The sequence below is a fragment of the Equus caballus genome, chromosome 5 (genome assembly GCF_041296265.1).
Source record: "Equus caballus isolate H_3958 breed thoroughbred chromosome 5, TB-T2T, whole genome shotgun sequence".
Taxonomy (NCBI): domain Eukaryota; kingdom Metazoa; phylum Chordata; class Mammalia; order Perissodactyla; family Equidae; genus Equus; species Equus caballus.
The window spans coordinates 71,611,091-71,633,862 of NC_091688.1; the positions used below are offsets into that span (position 1 = coordinate 71,611,091).

Below are 22,772 nucleotides of genomic sequence, written 5' to 3' on the forward strand. Positions count from 1 at the left end.
TGCATTGTGTTCACCATCAATAGTCTAGTTTTTATCTGTCACCATACATATGTGCCCCCAACCCTTTTGCTCACCCCCCACACCCGTCTCCTCTGGTAACATCTGTTCTTCTTAACTATGTGCTGTTTGTTTATCTTCCACATATAAGTGAAATCATACGGTATTTGGCTTTCTCTGTCTGACCTACTTCACCTAGCATAATACTCTCAAGATCAATCCATGTGGTCAAAATGGCACAGTTTTGTCTTTTTGTCTTTCTCCTGGCTGAGCAGTATTCCATTGTATATATATATACTACATCTTTATTGATTCATCCATTGACGGGCACTTGGGTTGCTTCCACATCTTGGCTATTGTGAATAATGCTGTGATGAACATAAGGGTGCATAAATCTCTTTGAATTATTGATTTCACATTCTTTGGATAAATACCCAGTAGTGGAATAGTTGGATCATATCGTATTTCTATTTTTAATTTTTTGAGAAATCTCCATATTGTTTTCCTCAGTGGCTGCACCAGTTTGCATTCCCACCAGCAGTGAATGAGGGTCCCCTTTTCTCCACATCCTCTCTAACATTTATTATTTCTTGTCTTGTTAATTATAGCCGTTCAGATAGGTGTGATGATATTTCATTGTGGTGTTGATTTGCATTTTCCGAATAATTAGTGACGTTGAACATCTGTTCATGTGCCTATTGACCATCTGTATATCTTCTTTGGAAAAATGTCTGTTCATATCCTCTGCCCATTTTTTGATTGGGTTGTTTGTTTTGTTGTTGTTGAGTTGTATGAGTTCTTTACATATTTTGGAAATTAACCCCTTGTCAGATATATGATTTGCAAATATTTTCTCCCAGTTGGCGAATTGTCTTTTCATTTTGTTACTGGTTTCCTTGGCTGTGCAGAAACTTTTTAGTCTGATGTAGCCCCATTTGTTAATTTTTTCTTTTGTTTCCCTTGCCTGAGGAGACATGATATTCGAAAAGATACTGCTAAGACCGATGTTGAAGAGTGTACTGCCTATGTTTTCTTCTAGGAGTTTTATGGTTTCATGTCTTACATTCAAGTGTTTGATCCATTTAGAGTTAATTTTTGTGTGTTGTGTAAGCTAATGGTCCACTTTTATTCTTTTGCACATGACTGTCCAGTTTTCCCCCATACCATTTATTGAAGAGACTTTCCTTTCTCTATTGTATGTTCTTGGTTCCTTTGTCAAAGATTAGCTGTCCATAGATGTGTGGGTTTATTTCTGGGATCTCAGTTCTTTTCTGTTGATCTGTGTGTCTGTTTTTGTGCCAGTACTATGCTATTTTGATTACTACAACTTTGTAGTATATTTTGAATTCAGGGAGTATGGTACCTCCAACTTTGTTCTTTTTTCTCAGGATTGCTTTGGCTATTCAGGATCTTTTTCGTTCAAGATAAATTTTAGAATTTTTTGTTCTATTTCCATGAAGAATGTCATTGGGATTCTGATTGGTATTGCATTGAATCTGTAGATTCCTTTAGGTAATATGGACATTTTAACCATGTTTATTCTTCCAATCCATGAGTCTGGAATATCTTTCCATTTATTTATGTCTTCTTCAATTTCTTTCAATAGTGTCTTATAGTTTTTAGTGTATGGGTCTTTCACCTCCTTGGTTAAATTTATTCCTAGATATTTTATTCTTTTTGTTGCCATTTTAAATGGGATTGTATTCTTGATATCTCTTTGTGCTGGCTTGTTATTAGTGTATAGAAATACAACTTATTTTTGTATGGTGATTTTGTACCTTGCAATTTTACTGTATTTGTTGATTAAGAGAAACCCTTCTTAATGAGTAAAGCATTAACTTATCAAGAATACATTACAGTCATAAATATTATGTGCCTAATAACAGACTTTAAACACATGAAGGAAAAGTTGACAGAATTAGAGAGAGGCATCCATTCAGGATAAAAACACTCAACAAATGTGAAATAGAAGGGGATATCCTCAACCTGATAAACGCGTCTAGGAAAAACCTACAGCTAACATCATGCTTAATGGTGAATGACTGAAAATTTTCCCCTTAAGATAAGGAACAAGTTTAGGGTGTCTGTTCTTACCACTTTTCATCAACATTGTATTGGTGGTTTTAGCAAGGGCACTTAGGCAAGAAAAAGAAATAAAAGGTGTCCAGATTGTGAAGGAAGCAGCAAAACTATCACTTTTCACAGATGAAGTATTCTTATATACAGAAATTCCTAAGGAATCCAGTAAATAACTACCATAAGTAATAAAAGAGTTAAGCAAGGTTGCAGGATGCAAAATCAATATACGAAAATCAACTGCATTTCCAAACACTAGCAGTGAACAATGTGAAATTGAAATTAAGAAAATAATTCCATTCACAATAGCATCAAAGAGAATAAAATAGGAATAAATTTAAGGAAATGCAAGACTTGTACACTGAAAACTACAAAACAGTATTGAAAGAGACTAAAGAAGATCTAATGAAATGGAAAGACATCTCATGTTCAACACATTTCAGGGCATGTGTCAAAGATGCACATTAGCCAACTGAAAGAGCTTTTAATGGCCAAAGCTGGAAGAATTGGGCAAGAAATTGTGTTGGATTATAACTCAAGTGTGTGGTAAACATCCATGAGTCTATATTGATTTAAATTAATGATTAAATAAACAAATGGGGGAGAATGTACAAATCTCCTGAGCAGAAAATATTGAAATAATTTATGTAGATATTCAGCCCTCAAGGAGAGGGAACTAAACTCCCTCCCTACTGTTTAAGTGTGAGCTGTGCATAGTGACTTCTTTCCAAAGCATAGAGGATAGAAAGGGGGGGAAAAGAATAATTTTACAGTGGAGCAACCTGACAAACACTACATTAGCCACGTGATCAAGGTCCACTTCAATAGTAGTAAACCACGTTGAAAGTATGTACTCTTGATTTGATGTGACGAAAACGGCTCTTTAATTCTGTGGTCCTCCTCCCCAAAGTCATGACCACAGTCTAATCATGAGAGAAACATCAGACAATTTGCAACAGAGAGACATCTAACAAAGCACTTGACCAGTAATTTTCAAAACTGCCAAGGTTATCAAAAACAAGGAAGGTCTGAAAAGCAGCAGCCAAGAGGAGCCTAAGGAGACACGACGACTAAAAGTAATGTGGTTTTCTGTATGGGATCTGGGAAGAGAAAAAGGACTTGAGGTCAAAACTAATGAAATCTGAATAAACTATTAGACTTTAGTTAATAATAATGTATCACTATTGGTTCATTAATTATAACAAATGTACCACACTAATGTAAGATGTTAACAATAGAGGAAACTGGGTGTGGGGTATATGGAAACTTTGTATTATCTTTTCAATTTTTTTGTTAATCTAAAATTGTTCTTAAAAATAATGTTTAATATAGTTAACTGTGGATACGATGACTCTTGGGAGCATGTGTCTCCTCATTTGGGGAGAGGGTGGGATCTTTGTATAAAGGATAGTTGTATATTATTAGATGGAAACAGTTGTTTTTTAGTTCCTACAACCTTCAAAGGTATATAGAAGGGTAAATATGGAAGCTGAGTAGAAAAATGGGTGGACTGTGCTAGTTTAATGCTTCATCTTTATTTTCATTGTTTAACGCTTCATCTCCAAATCCCCTCTTCTTTGCCCTGCCTTGTGATACTGACCCTGTAAACGTCTCTGTTGCCAGCTGATGCAATGTTAGGCTTTGCCATAGAGGGTGCTGGAGGGATGCTTCAGGGTAACAGCGACAAGAAGGAACCTCACTTCCGTTTCCGCTTCCCGGCTTTCTTTCCTTTTCCCCGAGCATAGGAGTCAGCAGACTGGTGTGTGGATGGTCAATCTCATCTCAGCAGCCTGACTGACCAGTTCCAGCTTTGCACTCAGGTCCCACTCTGCCCACTCTGCCCACCCAGCAGCCACTTCTGCAGCAGCTCCAGCCTCATCCCCAGGCAAAAGACCAGCCCTAGCCTCCCGCATCTTCTGGCCATGGTGGACCATTTCTATGCACAAGCCTTGGCCCATGCCCTCTGGCAAGGGGGTGGATGATCGACCAGCCAGATGCTGGCTCACGCTGCCTAAGGTGAGCTGGTGTTACACAGCCTCCCCTTGCACTCTCCATCTTTTCCCTTTTGACCCATTCATTCATTCATTCATTCATTTATTGATCATTTACTAGGTGCCAGGTAGTGTTCTAATAAACATTTGTGTATGAAAACCAAAAACAAAAACCAATACTTTAATCACAGGATGGCAGAGCTACAAAAGAATATGCAGGTTTGACAAGTCACTTATGCTAAAGTCAGAGCCATGAAAGGGAAAGAATGGGACCCTTGGTCCTGGAATAGGGGTATTTGTGTAAAAGTGTCCAAAATTTGAACCTCCAGACTTCCCAGGACATTCCAGGCCAGCAGAGGAGCTCTCTCCTCCTAGAGAGCAACTGCCCCTTGCCAACAACCTATGTGAGGCTGATGCTTCCCAGGTTAATGCTTTATCTCATCAGGATCTGCTTCTTTGACCTCTTATTGCCTCCACACTAGTAACTAAGATAAAGTCTCATCATAGTCTCACCAGGGAAATTCAGTTTCTGCCATGAGAGGAAACAGACTGTTCACTGAAAGACGTACAGGACCTGGGTAACATGCATTGGCGTGATCCAGGGAAAGATGTGTGGGACTGGATTTTGAGGGTGTTGGGTGGAGGGCAGTACAATAATGTAGAGTAGGAGAGAATTGGCATGGAAGTATTATCCTTCAAATCAGCATTTAACATCCTGGCAAGAATACTTAGGAATGGCACGCTGTACACATTGTTATTAAGTTTCACTATTAGGATTCTAACTTGTTTAGAAGAATTGGTCAAACCTTAGACCAGATTTGTGTGCTTTGAGTATATGGGAAGTCTTCCATCCCACAGTCTTTGTTCGTAATCAGTCATTGCACAATGGGGTTCACATTGAACAGAGTAAAAGAAAGGATGATATTTCAAGAACAATGAATGTGCCAGTTATCATCTGCAAAGTCATAAACACTATTGAAATAATCCAAATCCAGTCCTAAAACATGAGGATAATTATTGCATGCACCTTTTGGATGTATGCAAAGGGTTTGAAGTTTCTACCAAATCAATTGAATTGGTCCTTAGTAGGAGGATGTCTTAAAGCCTTGTTGATTTGGGATGGCATGTTTACTTGTTAGAGTTGAAGATGAATATTTCTGCAATGGCTTCCTATGATCTTTCAATCTTTGTATTAGAAAGATTATAATGTCTATTAATAGAATATAGTCAGGCTATTTTAAATAACTTTATTCTTAAATTTAACAAGCTCTTATTAGAAATGCTTTGGTATCAATACAATAAAAATATGCTGGTTCCCCGCCCCCCCCCCCCCCCCCATGAATTGTGTCAAGCATCTGGAAAAGATAAGCATTTATTCTCCCCAGCTTTTTTGGAATTTTTCACAAATAATGACTACTGCTTATTCACATGGCTTAATATGGGTATAATTATAATTTTTTGTTCTCAGAAAAAAGAAACAAAATATCCAGAAGAGATATTTGCAAACATTTCTTAGTCTCTTCTCCAAGGGATGTTTACATAGATGGTACAACTCTCAGATAACTTTTTTCCCAAGCTTTGCCATTCTCATTCTTAAAGCTGCAAATAAAAGAAAAAAAAATAGAGAGAGAGTTATTAAAAAAAGGCTTAATTTTCACTCTAAATGACCATTTCATAGAATGCAGGAAAGTTTGAAACATACCTCAGATGATTTTATCCAGCAATGTGAGCATTGTTTTAGTAGCACAAAAAGATAGTAGAAATAATAAGCTATGGTTAACTTTGGGCAGAAGCAGGTTCAGAACTAGAAGGAACCTATTTCTATAAATAGTAGAAAAATTAGTAGAGCAAACAAAGCATAAGTTGAGTAAATATAGGATTAGTGCACAATTTCACTATTAGCCATAGGTAAATTCCTATAGGTCAATGACTGTGTTTTGTGCGTATTTCTGAGCTATGCACTACTAAAGAAAAAAAAATAGGTATTGACACTTAAACTCTGATTCATGGTTGGGTTATATTTTAACTCATCTACTTGGTTATCCCAAGGGGTTCCATCCTTGGATATAGAATGATAAAAACAAATTTATTTATAAATGAAACAAGGTAAACCAGTAATTAAGAGTTGGAGTAATTATAAAATGCCTTTGTCAAGATGTTATAAGTATATTTTCAAATGTCAAATCTATCTTTTTTTGAGCGTATTCCACTGCTAATGACATACTGGATATAGAAACCATCTCAGAAAATGTAGATTTAGAATTCGTAACACTCCTCTGATGTTCTGGTATCATGCCCTTAATATTTAGAACTTCTCAGTATAGCTGCCTCAGTCATGTCCCAGGAGCTGAGAGATGCCTTCAAGGCACTGATGATTACATTCATGTGTAATATGGCCCAAGAACCAGCCACTTAACTGATTGCACAATTTTATCTAATGAAAAAAATTAAAAAGGGAAGGCGTGTTCTCTCATTTCTTGGCCATATGTTAGTTGTTTATTAACAAATGAATGAACGTATCTCTAAGAAGCTCTTTTTCACCATGTGAGAATGAATGGGGATCCAATACTGTAATAAGACCATGATCTCTTTGATTGTCACTCTATATGAAATATTTTCATTTAACTGAAGTCCAAGAGCATTATTTCCCTTGGAAACTTAAGAGGAATGATCATTTCTACTTGCAGGACTCAGAATACTCCCTGAATTTAAGAACAACTGGTAGAGTTTCCTTTGCCCTGTATCCAGGAAGATGGTCTCTACTGTGGGAGATGTTGGATGGTGAAACCTGGGGAAAGAACTGCACTTCCACAGCAGGGGGTAAACTGAAGGTAGAAGGCAAGGTTTTATGAAGTTCCTACTCTTGGATTTTATGGACCTCTACTTTGCCCATACTGAAAAAGAGAGCAAGGGCAAAGTTTATTTGAAGGGACTTTTTAAAGGTCCCTTTAGGCAGGGGCAAAGTCTTCCTCCCTACAATCACTCCTCACCTCGAGACTGAGTAAATTAGGCATACCCTGTGTGCTGAGAACATTCAGTGAAGCTCTTAAAGGACATCCTGGAGGTGCTCAGAAGTGGGACATCCTCAGGAGTGGGGTAATCCAGTCACTCACTGTCCCATTTCTTCAGGGGGAAAAAGAATTCTAGGTTGTTAAAGTCTGATATTCCTTTCTTTGGCCTATGACAAGTAAATGGTATGAGTTCCAGGTAGATGTGTGGGGCCAGAGCATGTTAGCAAAGGGAAGGCCCTTAGGTGTAGCAGCTAAAACACCTGGGCCATCAACTCTCCTTTTCACTTCTCTTTTCTGCTCTTCTCTGATCTCTACCTCCTCTCCTGATAGCAATTCAACTCAATGTAGTTTTGGCTGGTTGAACTTGGTGGAAGAGAGCTTGACTCCTTACTTTCTGTATCCCCTGGCTCCTAATAGTTGCCATAGACTGGCAGTTTTGGCACCAATAGCAGACGAATCCCCCAGAACTGAAGTTCCCCACCACTTCATCCTGAAGACTGAAAAGTGAGATCTCTAAGATGGGAGAATAGAGCTAGAAGGAGTACAAGAACAGGTTGGTGAGGATTACCAAAGAAAGCCAGCTCTCCAGTTGGTGGGCACAGTAGTGGAGTCCCTGTAAAATCTTACTGGGGTTCCTCATTGATGGAAATGCCTAGCAGTGATCTATATCTTAGAACATGACCCTGTTATAGTTACATTAGCAGATGGACATAACTTTGCCTAAATTTTTTTTGTCAGGTCTTATCCTGTTCAAAGTTTTGACTAAAAATTTTGCATTTAGGATCTCCAAAATGCACCTTATCCCATCTTTCTTCCTCCTTCATGCTTTTTTCCAAGTTAAAAATTGTTCTTAGATAAGCCTTTGATAGCCACATTTACAATAAGAGAAAAGAGACTAACAATTCTTAACTATTATGCTTACCAGAAATATTTATATTTAGTAGGGGACCTGTATCATAAATAAAGGAATTGGCTGAAACGGTGGATTTTCAAGTTTCAATAAGCATTTTGGGAGTAGGGGGCAGGTAGGGAGAGAAGCTCAATCTACTTGGTGCTTGTGAAATGGAAGGGCATAGGCGGCTATCTATTCCACGTATATGGGTGCTCCCTGGGGCATATGTCAATATGATAGACTTATTTTTAAAACCCATTAAAAAACCTTATTGGCTGTGTAATCCATGCACTGAATTGGCAAACAGGAATGTAAAACAATATCATGATGAAAGGCAAGGAATTTGGAATATTCTGTTTATAAGATGCTTTGATTGATAGTACAGAATTTGTATTGTTACTTTGTCTGGAAAAGCTCTTCCTGTTTTCATTATTTTAGGTCAGTGGCATGATTAGTGTTGTCTGGAAACATTAGTCACTTCCTGTCTTTTTCTATGGGGTAAATGTGTTGACATGAGGAGGCGAGAAGGAATAAGGGTGTTCAGGAGCTGGCTAACATCCAAGTTCAAAAATGGGAGGCTTTATAAGGGGTAATGTCATTACTCTTGACCATGAAAAGTATACTCCTTTTTTCTAAGTCTTCTGTGTTGCTGTTTTAAAAATGAATTTAAGAGGTAAAGTTTGATCAACAAACAAAGCTCATTCTTAAAACAGAAAGGAACCTTTAGTTTTAGCAGGTTTCCATTGTAGGGACACACCATTCAACTCTGATTTAGGAAGATAATATAAACGTACACCAAGACGTTAGAAATTCTTCAGATAATTAAATTTATAATTGGCATGCCTAATTTAACTACTTAAAAGAATGGAAGAGGTCTATTTTATTGTACTATTGGTAACTCAAGATTGGGTTTATGGGTTGCAGAGGAAGAAACTTTCCTGAATTGTGCAGGTACTACTACACTTCTGTAGAATTACCAGGTTCTGTTTGCTGGATTAGCTGGGACTTAATAGCTATTGCTTTTTAATGAGCATTCTCCCATTAGTGAAATTTAAAATTACCGTCCCTTTCACACATCCAGTACCTATATGTCTGGATAATTTGACTTATGTCTTTAGCCAAGGTAAGTACAGCTATTATAACTGATTTTGTGAGATTCTTATTCTTTATAAATGATAAGTAGAGTACAATTTTCAAGTGATAACAATTAATCTAAAATTGATAAGCTATCACTTTTGTAGAAAAAAGCATCATTTTCCATTTGATGCTAAAAAAGCTAGATAGCTATAAAAATTTACAGAGAATGAGAGATGCAAATATACAGAAAATAGAAAAAATAAATTTGCTAAGTTAGAGAAGACTATGCAAAGTTAAACGTTACAGATAATGGAAGAAAAACTGATATTCTATTTTAAAATTATAAAAATTAAGGAAATAAAGTTAATAAAACTATAAAAGTATAGAGAAACAAGATATAGCTAAGTAGTAAAATATCACACTGAGAATAAAATTTGCTTCTTGTTTTTTCCTTGCAAAATTAAGGCAATTTGTTAACTTATGTAGGAAGTTTAAATCACAGAGAGGCACAAAAAAGTAGCTGGCATCAGATTCTGGTAGGAAAAGTTATGATATTGATGACCCAACATATTAGTGATCCAGATACACTCACACACAGTACTATACTGTGACCTCATTTCAGGTTACTGAGGTCAATCAATGCAATATCCAAATAAGACCATGATTTTCTTTTTCCATTTTCCTTATCTTTTGAAGTGATTTATTCACTTTACTTATGGTGATAATGTCAGCATTCTTAGCATGTATTAGTCTATAAGGTGCTCCAAAGAACTGAAAGCAAGAGGATTTGTTAACAACACAAAGAGAAGATTGTCACATAACTAAACAGCAGCGGCAAGCCTTATCATTTTTATTACCTGTTAAAGACGGATCCTCAGTCCCATCTCCAGCTATCTGCACATCAAGCGGAGAATGGTGGACCGGGCTGCCTAAGCTTTCTTCTTGCTCTTTCAGGGATATGGAATTTTTGTGGGGAGATTTATGGTTTGTGTTTTCATGAGGATTAACTTCCGGTCTCTTGCGAGGAAGTGGTGTTGGTTTGGCAGGCTGGTAAACCTGACTATAGGGAGCTATGGGATGGTAGGATGGTTTCTCAGCTTCTCCTTCACTCTCCTCCTCCTCATCATCAATCACAACCAGCTCAGCGTGGATGACCCCGTCATACCCCGTCAGACGCTTCTTTTCTTCTTCATTGTCTTCTGCCTGCTGATACCCCATGAAAATCATCGTCACAGGTTCTGTACCATCCATGTCAGGAGGCAGGGAATGAACGATATTATATCTAACATCTTCCTCATCCTCTTGGCAAGTAGGAGAAGAACCCTCGCGTTCTGACTTCCCAACTAGTGCTTTGCGGGGACTCAATCTTGCCTCTGGAGAGCGTGCATACTTGTCCTGCAGCACATTCGATTCTTCCCAAGGAGTCATCAGCCTCTTTTGTAGGGTGTGGGGTGTCTCCTCTGTTTGTGGAGTCATTGATCGGGGATGAGGTATTGGCCGAACAGGATTGATATGATTGAAGCTGTTGCCACTCTCCTCTGAAAATCCATTGTCCATATTGTGTGCGGATTCATTCATATCATTTCCCAGTCCATTAACTTTAATCTTTATCCTTTCTTGAAAGTTTGGTCCAGGGGTTACCTTCTCTCTCTGTGGAGTAATAGGCCTGCAAAATGGATTGGCATATACAGGCTCGTGATACTCTGTGGGAGATTTAGAGTTTCTCTCTGAAGCTTGTCTTAAAAGTTCCTCTACCTCAACTGGTGCCAGGCCATCGGTGCCGTTGTATGCTGCACTGTGATTAGAGCTTACTGCATATACTGACTTTTGCCCATCGTCATAAACTTTTATGCCTGTACCTTTAAAGTCATCTGATGGGAGAGGTATTGAAGACAGGACTGTACTTTCTCCAGTCTTCAAGTCTTTTTCAACCTTAATTTCCATGGCATACAAAGCTGTCAAGAGACAAATTTGATTTTTGATTTAGTTAACTTTTCCTTTTGTAAACTAGCTTGTTTCACAGTGCTTATTTTTATATTAAGTATACCCTTTGATGTTCTTTTATGTAAGATGTCTGTTTTTTAGTTTCTAACTTTATTCATTAATTACATAATGACCCACACTGTAATGACATGGGTTTTTATGTGAGGATGTATGGAATTGCTGAAAAATTGAAAAGATTGAAGAAGAGAAGCTGATGGTTTCCAAAAGTAAGGATTTTCATTAGGGAACCAAAAGCTATCCTCATTCTAATTAATAAATCCAACAAGACAGATTTACACTTTTTTCTGTCACTCAGTGAGAGGAATCAGATCTTTTCTTGAGTTAGGAAGAATATGTCGCCCTATGCATTACTGTGAGTGAAAGACCCAGCACAGTATGTTTTATTAAGTTCCATCCCTGCTGCATAGGCCAGAGGTCTGTTGAAATTACAGAGTTTTCACACCAGGGAGGTTGTTTCAATGTGGAACTGGGAATGCAGGGGGAGGGAGAAGGCTAGAACTGCATGCTTCTCCTCTTGCCTTATGTTTCTTTTCATTTTCACTCCCACTTTCAAGTGGAAGAAGGGCTAAAAGTAAAGCCATATGAGCTGTACTGAAACAATTGGACTAGAGAGAACTGGTTGATTTTGCAGGAAGCTCAGATCTGCTTCCTGGCCCAGGTAAGATCCTTATGTCTGGAATTTTAACTGGCAGAGTAAAGGTAATAGGATTATGGCAAAATTACAATACGGCAGTGCTTGTCTTTCTTGTGTCCTCCCACCTTCCTTTCTGAACCCATCTGAGAATATTTCCTCCCTCCTCCACAGCCCGATGGTTCTTGGCCTTCCCTAGCTACCCAGCTAAACTGCAGACCCCCACGTACCCTTTCTATCTCCCTTCTGCACTTTCTTCTTCTCTTCAGCGTTTTTACTCCCTAACATGATATATTTTATTTACCTAATTTTTTGTCTATTTTCTCCCTTAGAATGTCAGCTCCATGAGGGAAGAGATTATTGCTGTTTCACTCACTACTGTATTCTTAGTGCAAGAACGGAGCTTGGAATATAGCATATGTTAAGTAAATACTTGTTGAATGAATGAATGAATGAATGACTGGTACCTGGAGACAGAGTGTAACTTCTCTTTCCAGTGTAAAATTCAAAGCTTCCCTCTCTGCTCCCATACAAGCCTTCATTTCTTCTAGAGGCTTTGAAGTATTAGTTCTATGAAAATCATTCCCATATGGGGGTAATAATGCCTAAACTTCCCAAGGGGAGTTTTTTCATTTTCATAAAGGATCTTAGTAACCCGAGAGAATGTCTACTGTGGGGAAGTGTTGGGAGAGATATTTTTGAGAAGGAGAGCTTTGCTTTGGAGAGCTCCTTGTCTCCTTCAGGACTTTATCTTCCTTGTCCCTATTTAGTTTACTAGGAAATAAAATAGATGGAATAAATACCGTAACCCTGTTACCCCTACCTATGCAAGTGACTCACATACCTCATGGAACTTTGTAAAATGGACCATTGCTTGACCTGAAAGTGTAGCATGTCAAAGCAAGTTGCTACTATTTGACATTGTAAAATCCGAATTTGAGAACCTACCATTGAAGACAGATTTCCCACATACCTTTTCTATTTTGTTCATCATCCTCTATTCCTTCATTTCTTTCCTTCCTTAATCTGGAAGGTACGTAGGATTTTGGAAGGTCAGGGATATTAGCATAGATGTCTTCAATTGACTCTGCAAAATTAATATTAATTCAAAATACATTTAGAATATATTTATAATAATGGGAAAAATTTCACTGGGCTTATCAAAAAATATCTTAGTTGGATATAGAATATACTGCTCAAAAACATACCTCCTGATGTTTCTTCTTTTCCCACCTTCACAGACTATAAGAAAAAAGAATTCTCTATGATCAATACAGTTTAAAAAGTGAATTCTAAATGTGGATATACTTTGAAGAATTACATACTATTTGTGGACTTTGAGAGGGCATCATAGTTTTAAAATTAGTTAATGCTCACCTTTATTATATCTTCTGTTGTCCTCTCAATTAATTTTAGTTTCTTTAAAATTGCCTCTTCATTGGTTGAGATTTGCAATTCAGCCTTTTCAAGATCTTGGATCTCTTTCTCAAGTCTGACAACAAAAAGGTATACTTTTTATTGCTGAAGACAGTACACATGCAGAGATCTCAACTATATCTTCCCCATACATAAACTTCCCTTGGAATATTGCATGTAAGTATCAGGATGCCTTCGAAGAACATAGCATCACATTAAACATCACATGTAGTACATAGAAGATACCTAATACCTGACTTTGATTTACCAATTTTCGATTCAAGTTTTAAAAGTTTTTTTTTTTTTTGACAAAGGGAATTCTCAGGTAAAGTATTTGAACCTTGCTTCATTCCTTGATGCACTTACTAATGTTACTTCCAAATGAAATCGAGAAACTTCTTTTATAAAGAGACTTAAGTTTAAAATTGAACTGAAAGGAATGGTCCATTTGTAGTTATTATGCAGTTCACCAATTTTTCTTACCAAGTCTCCATATACATTATTTGGAGAAAACATTATCATTATGTTTTTTCTAGCCAATCAACACTTCATAACATTATAATTATTAAACTTGATTTAATAATCATAGCTCTTTAACACTTAGAAGCTCTGCATATCATAACATAGAAAATAACATTTTGTTTTAATTTCACAGTTTTCTAAGAGTTGTGCCATATTATTGCGAGGCGGGTGAGGAGCCGAGAAATGGACAAAATCTAGTATAGTGGCCTCAGCTGCAGCTGTTTATAGAGACTAAATTTTCTGGGAACGAAAAGGGGAACACATGGCCTGATAAAGAATAAGAGAACTTATAGGGACAAAGAGATAGGCATTTGAAATTGGACTGTTGCAAACATTCCGAGCTGGTTCCTTGACCAGTGTACAGCTGCATGTCAGATTCAAGTTAACTCCAGGGTGTGGCGTCATGACCTCTATCCTGTATAAAAACAAACAGCCACTGGCATTCACGCAGTTAGTAAGGCTGGCCTTTGGCAGCCATGAAACACACATCATTTCTCAGCCAAATACTCTCAGCTCTAAAGTCAGCTGCCTCAGAGGATGGCTGATTAGATACAGCAACTAGTTCAGGAGATGACAGCTGTGGGTATTAGTGTCAGCTAAGATAACTGTCAGTTTTCTTGGCTTCCTTCTTTAAGATAGGCATGGATCTGGCAGCTTGAAAATCCTGTGCCATTGTCACACTAATAAAAGCCCAAGATATGGTCTGCTTGACCATTCTCCTACTCATCACTTCAAGGTTCTGACTTTCCCACTGCCTCTCGCCGTTTGTAGTTGGCCATTTATAGTTGGTTTTGTAGCCGAGAAGATTTTCTTGTGTATCACAGAACTCCAAGTAAAATGTAGTACCCCCGGTTTCTTAGAAAGAAGAATTACTGAGGTGCGACTCCTATTCTGTTAAAATCCCTCCATGTCTATGGTGGCACATTTGCCCATCAGTAGATGTGGGAATAGATGTTGGTTGGCAGAGTAGAAAGTTCTATACTAAAAGTGATAGATGTGGATTGTTCTGATTCTGCTACTCACTACTTGTGAGAGCCAATTCCCTTAACATCAAGCACGCTGAATATAGCTGATGTTAGATGTTAAGTGTTATTACGGTATAATTAAAAGTTTCTGCAATACCCTGTGTCCTTTCTCCTTCCATGCCCGGTTGCACAGGGTCCTCTACCTGACAGCATGTTAGAGACAGTCTAGTGGGGAGCCATTGGGTAGAAAATGAGGAAGTTCAAATTAACACCGCAAGCAGCCCTGGGATCTCAGAATCCAGCTGTGGAACCAAGCGGACCTGGGTTTGAATCCTAGTTCATCTGTCAATTTCCTGTGGGACCGAGACAAACACTACACCTCACTAAACCTCAATGTTTTCATTTATTCATTCAAAAATATTTTTTTAGCATCTGCTTTGTACCAGGTGCTAGCCTATGTGCTAGGGATATGACAGTGAACAAACAAAGTCCCTGCCCACAAGGAGTTTACATTCCAGTGGGAGGACACGGACAATACACGAATACAGGGGCTGACAACCTTTTTATGTAAAGAGCCAGATAGTAAATATTTTAGACTTTGAAGGCCACATGCGAATTCTGTTGCATATTCATGCTTTTTCTTTTTTTACCTTTTACAATCCTTTAATAATATAAAAACTATTCCTAGCTCATGGTTGTACAAAAGTAGGCTAGGGATAGATTTGGTTCTGGGTTGTAGTTTGTCAGCCTCTGAAAATGTGTCTATGTGTGTGTGTGTATGTGCATATTTATTCATTCACACACACACATATATATATATACAGACGCACTTGCAGAAGCTGGCAAACTATGGCCCATGAGCAAACCTAGCTCTGGATTTTTTATATATATATCTACATATATAAAATATATATACACACATACACACACATACAATATACACATACATATTTACATATACAACCATAAAAATACATGTACATATATATATATAATAAACAAACATGTGAATATACATACACACATTTATTCATGAAGAAAAATATTCCCATGAAAAAGGTAGGATAAGGGCTACAAACAGAAGAACAAGGGGGAGAGAGAGTGTCTGGGGAGGGAGCACTATTTTACATAGTGTGGTCAGGAAGGGTCTCTGTGATAAAGCGTCATTTGAGCAGAGATGTGAAGGAAATGAGGGAAGGACACATGAGGGTTTCAAGGGGAGTGTGCTTCAGAGAGAGGGAAGAGTAACTGCAAAGTTTGAAGTAAGAGCTGAGGTAGTAAGGAGGAAAGTGGTGAGAAATGAAGTCAGAAGGCGGCAGGCGGCCAGATCATACAGAGCCTCGGGCACGGTAAGGCCTTTGGGGAACGACTGGGAGTTCTGAGAGGGGAGAAACACGCTATGATATGAAATGTAAACAATTATATTGGCCGCTGTGTTGAGAATAGACTGGAGGGGGCAAACATGGAGGTCAGTTGTTGTAATAATCTAAATGAAGACTTTTAATCCAGGGTGGTTGCTGGGTAGAAGGATGAGAAGTAACTGGATTCTGGAAATATTTCAAAGGAAGAGCTGCCAGGATTTGTTGACAGATTATATGTGCTTGCAAGAAAGAGAGACATCAAAGGTGATTCCAATGTTTGTGACCCGAATAATTGGAAAAAGTGAACACAATTGGCCAAACAGAAATTGGGGAAAGAGAAGAAAGGAGATTGGTGGGGGACATGTTTATTTTGAGACAGTCAAGTAATGATATGGATAAGACAGCTAGATAAAGAAGTTGAGAGTTCAGAGAAGTCTGAGTTTGAAGATATAAATTTAGGAGTTGGCATTTACAGCTGCAAGAGTGAGAAGATTTCCTGGAAAGTCAGGGGTTCTAAGGACTGAATCCTGGGGCAATTGAACATTTAGAGGTCTGGGCAAAGTTAACTACTTCATGGGGTTTAATAAGGAATAAAAGAACTAGTGAGCACTCAGCAAATGCTAGTTTCCTCCTGTCTCTGCCTCTTTCTATTCCTCGGGCACAGAAAGAGAGCTTGTGGTCTGGCTGGCCAACTACATCTCAGGGAATTATGAAATGCACTGGTATTTGTAGTTGTTTTCCTCTGTAGAGAGACCCGCGGGTAATGTCATGTCATATGATTCTCATGAATTATCTTTAGACTAATACGGTAAGAATATGAGGTTGAAAGCCAGCTAACCTCATCAGAGTATCTACTAATGAATGTTTTTGAAGGTTTTCAAGTCACTGGGTGAAAGCTGCATTAATATGAAGCTGCAGACAAATGACACATCACGACATGTTTGTGAAAACCAAGTAGAAACAGACAAACACTCCCCTTCTGTTCTTTATCACGTAGTGACAGCCAGCTTTCAGTTCAACAGGATAATAAGGAAGCATCTTAATGCTAATGACTTAGAATCACAAACCTCTGAAGGGAGATGCCTACTGATGTAGAGCATTTCTTAAAATTCCCACTTCAATATCCTATTTTTATATGTTGATTTGATACCTCTGTATATTATTTATGGACAACATAAATATCACTAAGAGATAAATGTTAGAGATTTATTGTTCTAAAAAAGCTTTCTAAGAGATCAGAATGCCAGTGGAAGTGATGGGAAACCTAGAAAACTGTAACTGAGAGCAATGAACAGGCTTCTCCCCAGATGCCCCTCCACACGGTCATTACTCAGAGGGGAGGCGCTGCTATAGCGGGCCAGCAGTGGGAGAGGAGGGCTCTGCATCAGGTAATGCACCAGGCTTTTGAGGACTGACAGTTCTGAAGGTACATGAAACCAAAACCGCAATTGGTAGGCAGGTTCTATCTTCGTGTATCTAGAACAATCGGTCTCAGTTGAGGGTGATTTCCCCCTGAGGACATGTGGCAATGTCTGGAGACATTTTTGGTTGTCACAGCTTGAGGAGTATTACTGGCATCTAGTGGGTAGAGGCCAGGGATGCTGCCAAACGTGCCACTGTGCACAGAACAGTCCCCCACAACAAAGACTCACCTGGTCCAAAATGTCAACAGTGCTGAGGTTGAGAAACCATATCCAACTCTCTGATATTGTTACTTTTTCCTCATTATTTCTCTCTTCCAGTTAGCCATAATATAGCATCCAAACTTATTATTTGCTGAATAGAATTTGATGTTCCTTATTTTTATTTAAAATGACCATTTGAGTTAGCTTGTTTTTCAGGTCTCTCTCTCTCTCTCTGTGTATATGTGTGTATGTGTGTGTGTCTATGTTTTTTTCCTTGCTCAGTGACCGTTCTTAGTTAAGAGGATACGCTACACTGATTTAAAGTTCAAAAAATGCAGAGCTTAAATTAGGGACTCACATCCAATCTCTTTCCAAGTGTTTTGGGTAGAGAGAAAAATTTAACAAGTATAAGTGAAGTATTAGGAAAATACATATGTATATATGTATACACAGACATATATACATTCATATAGACACGCATATATATACATATATGTGTGTGTATATGAAAAATTTTAGTTATATGTATGTAAAATTTTTTATATACTTTTACATGGAAAGCTTCTGGGGAGGTCACTGGGGGATAACTCTCTAACCTCACCTGCTTATCTCTCAGCTGATGGGTTAGAATTTCCATAAGTGCTGCCATCCCCATCTTTAGAAGGTATTACCTTTCAGAATGGGAATTGAGCTCCTAGAAATGCTGATTCAGTTTGGTGAGAAACAGGCAGCAGAGAAAGAGAAATATCCTTCTTGGTGCCTCCCGGGCTGTTAGGCAGGGCCTGATGGATGAGTTGGTACTTCTCGCAGTTTCTGAGAGATGGTGGGCAGGCATCATGTGCCAATTTAGATAAGCAGAGTACATGAAAAAGGATTTGTAATGCTATCCATTATTGGAATCTTTCTTCTCCTTGCCTATTTGCTGGGGGAAAAGAGGGTTATTTTCCAGAGCTCTCTATGTGAAAGCAGGTAGCTCTCATTTCATGCTCTGTTCTAGTAACAACCTTCCTTAATCATCACAAGATAATGGCCCCAATCGAATTCCAACATGCAATTTTTGGTCTTGGAGAAAGGACAGCACATAAATGCTGGATGCACCAAAAAGGAATTATTTCAGAAGGCAATTTTTCTGCTGCTAAGGGTCCATTTATCTTTTTCAGTTTTTGGTGGAGTTAACAAGGACTAACAACCTGATGGAGTCTGTGATTAGGGACCAAATAGACTGGAAAAAAAAATTCAGGAGAAAAAAAAATTCAAAAGTTTATGTCCTCCCTTACAGCACTTCATTTGTTAGCAATTATAACAACATTTACCATGTGTTGACTATTTACACTGTACCAGGCACTGGCCTAATTAGTCTTCATAATATCCCCCCATGAGCACTGTTCCTAGTTCCATTTGACAGATGAGCAAGTTGGGCACCTAGAAAGGTAACCAGCCCGGAGGCTTACAGGTAGCCTGTGGCAGGATGGAATTTGAAATCAAATCTCTGCTGACAGAGCCTGAGCTCTTAATTCCTTTCTAATTAGCCACTGTGGGAACAAAACTTTAGAAAATGGATTCTTATGAACTTAGACTCAGAATTCATTTTGCTCAGCAGTATAAAAGGAATTCTTACTTTCAATGATAACAAAGAAAGTGAAATTAAAATGCTAGCTGGGGTCCACCAACATGGTAAAGTGCCGACTCATTACATGTAAAGGTAATATTTCTGTCCTAATCTCCATGAGGGTGATTTTGTTGAACTGGGACTTTCTCTGATTAGTGGACCAGTTAGTCTGACCAGGATTAAAGTCTAGGCTTTACTAGCTTTTTCTTTGGCTGCTTGAGTTTGGTTTTTGGTGGGAGTTTAGAACAGTCTCCTTCAAAGAGTCTGGGGTTTCCTAAGCTAGCGAGACTTTATTTGCTAGGACACAAGACTGTTGTTCAAAGTAATGGAAGCTTTAGGTCTTAAATATAAAGCTGGTTAATGCAATTTGATTATACTGCAGTTTGATTGTAACCACCAATGCGATGTTTGAAATTAAGTTTTTGGCTGGCTTTGGCTATATGCTTTGAAAGGACTGATGAATTACTGTGCGTTGGTAGTCCAAACTTCCTTATTAAAAGCCAGATACTATGCCCAAAGAGAGGACCCAATGGCCATTTCTTTGGGAGGGTCTGAGTCAGCAGGTCTTAGACCCAGGCTGTGCCACTACTGATATAAAGTCATCCCTTGGTATCCCTGGGGGATTGGTTCTGGGACATCCCATCCCTACCTCCGAGGATATCAATATTCACAAATGCTCGTTCCTTATATATTGGCATAGTTTTTATATATAACCTATGCACATCTTCCTGCATACTTTAAATCATCTCTAGATTACTTATAATCTAATCTAGATTACTTATATAATTTAATACCTAACACCATGCAAATGCTACGTAAATAGCTGTTAAACTAGGGAATAATGAGAAGGAAAAAAAAGTCTATATGTGATCAATCCAGCCAACCCTGGTGGTCTAGTGGTTAACATTCAACACTCTCAGTGCCTCCACCTGGGATTGTTTCCTGCTCAGGGAACCACACCACTGTCTGTCAGTTGCCATACTGTGGCTGCTGCATGTTGCTGTGATGCTGAAAGATATGGTACCCATGAGTCACCCATGAAACAGAGTCACCATGGTGGACAGGTTTCAGCGAAGCCTCCAGACTAAGACAGACTAGGAAGAACAACCTGACCACCTACGTCCAAAAAAATTGGCCATGAAAACTCTGTGAACAGGAGCAGAGTGTTGTCTGATGTAGCGCTTGAAGGTGAGAGGATGTGCAAAAAGACCTGGCAGGGCTCAGCTCTGCTGTACACAAGGTCACTAGGAGTTGGAACCCACTCCACAGCACTGACAACCAACATGTTCAGTACAGACACAACCATTGTAGGCCTTTCAGTCTGCAGTTGGTTGAATCCAGGGATGAGGAATTTGCAGCTACGGACGGCCAATTGAAACTCTGACGCCAGTTGATGGAAATGCTAGAACCACCTCAACAACCCCACCCCAAGCTAGATAAACAGGGATCCAGTTTCTTCTGGTCTCACAGGCTCTCAGAATGGTTTGCTTCCAGCAGGTGCTGAATTTGGCCTGGAGTGGTAAGCAGTGGTAACCCTTGATTTTTCCTTGGGCCAGAGATTCTTATTCCTTTCTTCCCCACTGAATCTTGGGAGAAGAGGAGGTGGCTGATGGTTTCCCTATATTTTGTGAGTTTTTGTGTGAGAGTTCACCTTTTATCCTCTTTTTTTTCCCAGCTCCATCCACGGAAACAGGAAATGGGCTCATATCAAAGCTAACACACTTGTCTTAATTATTGAACCCCTCCAAGCTTCAGTTTCCTCACTAGGGGAATAATAATAGTATTCACAAAGTGTTGTCTTGAGGAGGCAAATGAGATAATGTTTGTAAGCCTCTAGTACAGGGCGTGACTTGGAGGAGTTTCTCAATTACTACGAGTTATTGCTTTCACTTCCTAGTCTGCTAGGGAGAGGAGAGAGCAGGGCCTTTATGACAATTCCAGTGAAAGAGAAAATCTACCCGGTCTATTTGGGGATTTGACCTTCAACTCTAATATCAATGGTTTTAGAGGAAGCACGGTGCTAATATAGCTTCAGGGACACACCAGTCCTTGAACATACTGTTCTAGACAGAAAACCAAAACAGCGCTCCAGCATGAGTAGAATTTTCATAGTATTTGTGGGGATGGTGTCTATTTAATGTGGTATCTATTTAATAAATGAAAGAATATGATAGTCTGTTTTGAAAACATGCTATTTACCCCTCCTGCCAATCCATTTCTACTGTTCTTTTTAGGGATAGAACTCCCTGAGTTTTATGTGTCTTTCTGTCTACCTTTTACGTTTCCCAGCCTCCTTTGCATTTAAATGGTGCCATGTGTCTAAATTCTGGCCAATAGGATATTAGCAGAAGTGACCGGGAATTTTCAGGTCATATCCTTAAAATAGAGCTGTTGGTCCTCCATTTATCTTCCTCTTCCTACGCTGGAATGCAGATGAGGTGGTGGTGAGTTGTCTTTGAACCAAGGGCATCACTTAGGGCGTAGCAAAGCAACAAGAAGGAAAGAAACAGGGTCTCTCCATCATCTCATGTAATCTTGCTGCTCGCTTCCCCTTGCATGTCTCCCAGCTAAGACTGTTACATGTGTCAGAAGCATGAACCTTTCTAATCTTGTTTAAGCCACTGCTACTATGGAGTCTTTTAAAGCACCAAAACCAGTATGCTAACTATTGCATAAACTTATGGGGATGAACCTTAATGCTTTAAGAGATTTTTCAGAATTTTTTCCATTGATTTGCAGAATCACTCATTAGAATGTTGCATTTCAAGTAGTTAGCTAGTAAAAATAGAAAAATAAAAGTCTTTGCTCCTAGAGGTTAAAGAATTGACATGTTTCTAATAGTCTATCAAATCTGACATGGTTTGTATTAACATTACCTAGTTAGTATTGAATGGTTAAGGTTGCAATGCAAAAAGAAAGTTCTTTTAAATTTATTTTTAAATCGTAACTCATCTAAATGAATAACTCTGGAATCACAATGGATACCATTAAGTACACATAGTTGATGACTTTAACCAGGAAATATTGACTGAAGTGTGTTGGTCATATGTTATAGGCAGATAAGTTATTACTAATGGGTCAGAGGTAAAAGATATTTTATCTCTATAGATAATTTGGCCAATGGTAATGTCAAGCTGTATCTTCTCAATAAAAAACGGTTCATGCTTCTGACACATGTAACAGTCTAGTAGGAGGTGGGCTGATTCATTTGCTTTGTTTTTTCCAGTTGGGATCTGATAAATTTCATCGAACACTTAACAAACTTTTATTAAGCCGTTACTACTTGTCAGGCACGTTTTATTCACCAAACTGAAATAAAAGTGTTTAAAAAAAGACAAAGAATACTTCTATGCACACATTTAGGACAAGAATTGCCTTGTAATCAGCCCTTGCCAAAGGGCACGTGTACAATAAGGAAGATCTAACCCAGCAGTGCAAACAGTCACATGCTGTGGGTAAGCATGCCAGAGAGTTGGGAGAATTTGGCATACAGCAAACACTAAATTTGCCCCAGCCAGATCTATTGCCTCTAATTCTGAGCATTTTAAGAACAGGACAAGCAAAACCACACAGCAGCTTCAAGATAACTAGAAGC

The 22,772-nt window shown here is 38.6% G+C and overlaps 1 protein-coding gene and 1 long non-coding RNA gene across 4 annotated transcripts in view; one reads left to right on the top strand and one right to left on the bottom strand.

The window, feature by feature from the left end:
* Positions 1-5,418: 5,418 nt before the first annotated feature.
* Positions 5,419-22,772, bottom strand: part of PALMD (palmdelphin) — a 46,219-nt gene continuing 28,865 nt past the window's right edge. The window contains exons 4-8 of the mRNA XM_001489422.5: positions 13,057-13,171; positions 12,888-12,921; positions 12,653-12,766; positions 9,902-10,999; positions 5,419-5,663 (exon numbers count right to left, since the gene is read on the bottom strand). Coding sequence (XP_001489472.1) covers positions 5,620-5,663; positions 9,902-10,999; positions 12,653-12,766; positions 12,888-12,921; positions 13,057-13,171 — 1,405 coding nt within the window. The 3' untranslated portion in view covers positions 5,419-5,619. The remainder of the gene's footprint in view (positions 5,664-9,901; positions 11,000-12,652; positions 12,767-12,887; positions 12,922-13,056; positions 13,172-22,772) is intronic.
* LOC111773576 (uncharacterized) overlaps positions 11,565-22,772 on the top strand; it is a 147,310-nt gene continuing 136,102 nt past the window's right edge. For 2 of the 3 annotated variants that reach the window (XR_011438808.1, XR_011438809.1), the window contains exon 1: positions 11,574-11,706. This is a non-coding gene — a long non-coding RNA (uncharacterized lncRNA). Of the gene's footprint in view, positions 11,707-22,772 lie in introns of all 3 variants that reach the window. The other variant, XR_002808194.2, reaches the window with a different exon arrangement.